This window comes from Sinocyclocheilus rhinocerous, unplaced genomic scaffold (genome assembly GCF_001515625.1).
Source record: "Sinocyclocheilus rhinocerous isolate Xijiao unplaced genomic scaffold, SAMN03320098_v1.1 scaffold19460, whole genome shotgun sequence".
Taxonomy (NCBI): Eukaryota; Metazoa; Chordata; class Actinopteri; order Cypriniformes; family Cyprinidae; genus Sinocyclocheilus; species Sinocyclocheilus rhinocerous.
This window is the reverse complement of record NW_015642794.1, coordinates 2,282-5,693: the sequence shown is the minus strand read 5'-3', so window position 1 is coordinate 5,693 and position 3,412 is coordinate 2,282. Positions and strand designations below refer to the sequence as shown.

Sequence of the window (3,412 nt, the reverse complement as noted above, 5' to 3'; positions counted from 1 at the left end):
TATAAATACACACACATGCATGTATATATTTCAGAAAAATATATTTCATATAAATTATATTAATATAAATCTATACATGTATATAGATATTTTCAAAATGTATACTGTATATGTGTATTTATATATACATAATAAATATACACAGTACACACACATATATTATGCAAACAAAAACTTTTATTTTGTATGTGATTAATCGTTTGACAGCATTAATATATACCTGTATATATTCTGTATATATATATATATATATTCAGAATAGAAGCATGAAAATGGTCTCGTGCATATATAAATACACACACATGCATGTATATATTTCAGAAAAATATATTTCATATAAATTATATTAATATAAATCTATACATGTATATAGATATTTTCAAAATGTATACTGTATATGTGTATTTATATATACATAATAAATATACACAGTACACACACATATATTATGCAAACAAAAACTTTTATTTTGTATGTGATTAATCGTTTGACAGCATTAATATATACCTGTATATATTCTGTATATATATATATATATATTCAGAATAGAAGCATGAAAATGGTCTCGTGCTTCTGGACCTCAATTATGTTTTTTTTTGCTAGTAACAAAGAAAACATGTTCCTGAAATATGGATGTAATAATTATTGTGATCATAGTTATTTCATTGTGTGCTTTATCACTTACCTGCCCGCCTGACTTGCCCCGGCCGAACTGTCTGCCCTCTTTAAAGCCTGCGTCCCAGTCTGTTCGGATGATCCGGTCATCCAGCCTCGTGCCATTAATAAACCTCATAGCATGCTCAGCATCAGCGCGAGTGTAATACCTTCACATCGGCGGTTAAAGAACTGACACTAGTTTCACAGTCTCGGTGTCTGAAAGCAGAAGTCTTAGCCCAAATTCAAATGTGATCGTGATCAAAGGTGTTGGAGTTATTTTAAAGAACTAATATATCAAAGGAAATTAAATAACTTCATACTAATCTCAAACACTGATGAGGAATTATGCAAAAGTTGCAATTCCTAAAGAGATAGTTCCCCCCTTAAAATAATAGAAAATTGATTAATTCTAAACCCATTTTCACACATAGAGCACATCAAATATGGTAAACGGAAGCTCAAATATACAGTTTTGATGGAATCGAATTTAAAGCAGGGACAGAAATCACTCAGGTTTAATTACAAATATGTTCATTTGTCTTTTAAAACTGACCTAACAGGGCTCTACAGTGCGACCGAAAACTACTGCGTGCGACTATGAACAATGTTTTAGGAGCACCAGTGCGACTGACCCAGATCATCATCATACTTGTGATTGCGCTCAGGGGAGCTTCAAAGCTTTCTACGTGTTTTTGCAGCGTTGAGTAATGTATCACAGACATATCTCATGAGTCCTTTCATAAGCAAAGTGTAGACGGTGTAAATGTGTTTTTGCAGCTTTGAGTAATGTATCACAGACATATCTCATGAGTCCTTTCATAAGCAAAGTGAGAGATTCATTGCGCAGTGTAGAGAGCTTCGTTTATTATAAATGTGAGAGATCGCTGAACTAAGATGAGTGACAGCTTTTAATGATTTTTAAGGGAGTTTGTAAATGTGATACTGATTTAATACAATACAATTCAATAAACAAGAAGTTAATATTAAGTGACTTACATTGTCTGACTATTGTCTGATTTTGCTCTATTTCATCGTCGAAAATAGTTTTAACCCTTGTGCGACCTTTTGGACATTTTTGTCCTTTTCAGTTTTGTTTTTTGATAATTTTGCCTGTGTTATTGCCAACTGCATAAATTTTGGCACAGGTGTGTATTTTTATTGGAATTTTACTATTTCACTTCCATTTCCTTTAATAAATCTGTTTTGCACTAGGTACAAAAAATTGTTCCTCTCAGGACCTTAAGGACAAAAATGGCCCCATTGAAACCCATTAAAACTGCTATTTTTAAATTTTTTAAACTAATCTAGTGAGTCAGTGATTCATGATTACTCATTCATAAAGACAGTCACTTGCTTCATTCCTGAATGAATCAGCCGTTCGAACGAATCAATTGAATGAATGAATAATCAGTGACTTGCCGCCACCTGCTGGCAGTTTTAGTTTCATTTTTAAAGTATCTTTTCAGTTATTTAAATATTTCTGTATTCAACATTTTATATTTCAAATTAAAACATTAATCTCCACATGAATTTATGGATTTAATTGCACTCATGCCACCTCTGAGCCTCGTTAAATGTCTGAAAATACACCTACAAGCCACTTTTGTGTTCTTCAGTGCCACCTCTGTACAAATTAATTTTATTAATACAATTAATGACATACTTTCAATAAAGTTAAAAAAATGCCATTACAAAGGTAAAAACAAATTTCCACTGTAAATCACTTTAAGGAGTCAAATATCACCTCGTAATGGGAAGGCTAATTTTTTATCAAATTTTGGATTATTGATTAGAAGGTGCTCCTAAAAAGAAAAGTAAGCGTAGAGCCCTGCCTAAAGTCTGAGGTGAGTAAATGGCAGTTTTGGTGGACTGTGCCTTTAAGAGTTTGCAGCAGCAAACAAATGTCAAGTTTAATTTGAACTGTCAGAAAGAGAATAAATGACAGCATTTAAAAGCAGCATTTCACACCCCCTGGTCCTGAGCTGGAAGGATACTCGACGAAACAGAAGCCGCAGGCGGTCTTCTTGACTTTGTCGAGGCCGATGACGATCCTCTTGACGTCTCCGCTCTTGGAGAAGAGCTCATGCACCTGCTCCTCTGTGGTGTAGAAGGACAGGTTTCCCACATACAGCGAGCAGCTCTGCTTCAGCAGCTTCTCCTGCTCGTAACGGTTGCCCTGCAGAGATGTCCAGAGTCACTCCCAGCATCCCTGCACACAGTGGTGTAGTGGTGCCTGGAGAAGTGGGTATACTCTTAATTTATGTCCCCATTTTTTTAAGCGGCCCAGCAAAGGATGAACGGCCTGTGTTATAAACAGTGACGTAAGACTAGTCTTGCATATTTAGTTCACCCCAAAATGGGCCAGTAGTATTTGCACATTTTCACTTACTGTAACTTCTGCTACTTGACTTCACGGAGTAAGGATCATTATGAAATTAATATTAGCCACAAAAGAGGTGCAGATTTTGCAATAAATAATTAAAATGTAAAAATTACATAGACTGCAACAATTAACATTTTGTCAGAACCTCTAGTAGACAAGCTATTTTGTTTAGTTATCTGTAGGAGGATCATGATCTCTATTTGATACAAAAGAAAAAGAAAAAAAAATTGTGATAAATTTATCCAGAATTGTGCAGCCTACTCCTATGTTTGACTGACTGTTTCTCCCATGGCATACAGTGACGGGCAAATAGTAACCCCTACTTCCCCCATACCTTTTTACAATTTATCTATATAGCCTACTATATAGTGC

General features: G+C 34.6%; 1 protein-coding gene across 1 annotated transcript; it reads right to left on the bottom strand.

Annotated features, from left to right (window-relative positions):
• Positions 1–616: 616 nt before the first annotated feature.
• LOC107756424 (nuclear cap-binding protein subunit 2-like) lies at positions 617–2,845 on the bottom strand (the record flags this gene model as incomplete). Its single annotated transcript, XM_016573523.1, has 2 exons — positions 617–824; positions 2,652–2,845. Coding segments are annotated over 2 exons (402 nt in total), but the record flags the coding sequence as incomplete, so codon positions are not given.
• Between the last annotated feature and the right edge of the window lie 567 nt (positions 2,846–3,412).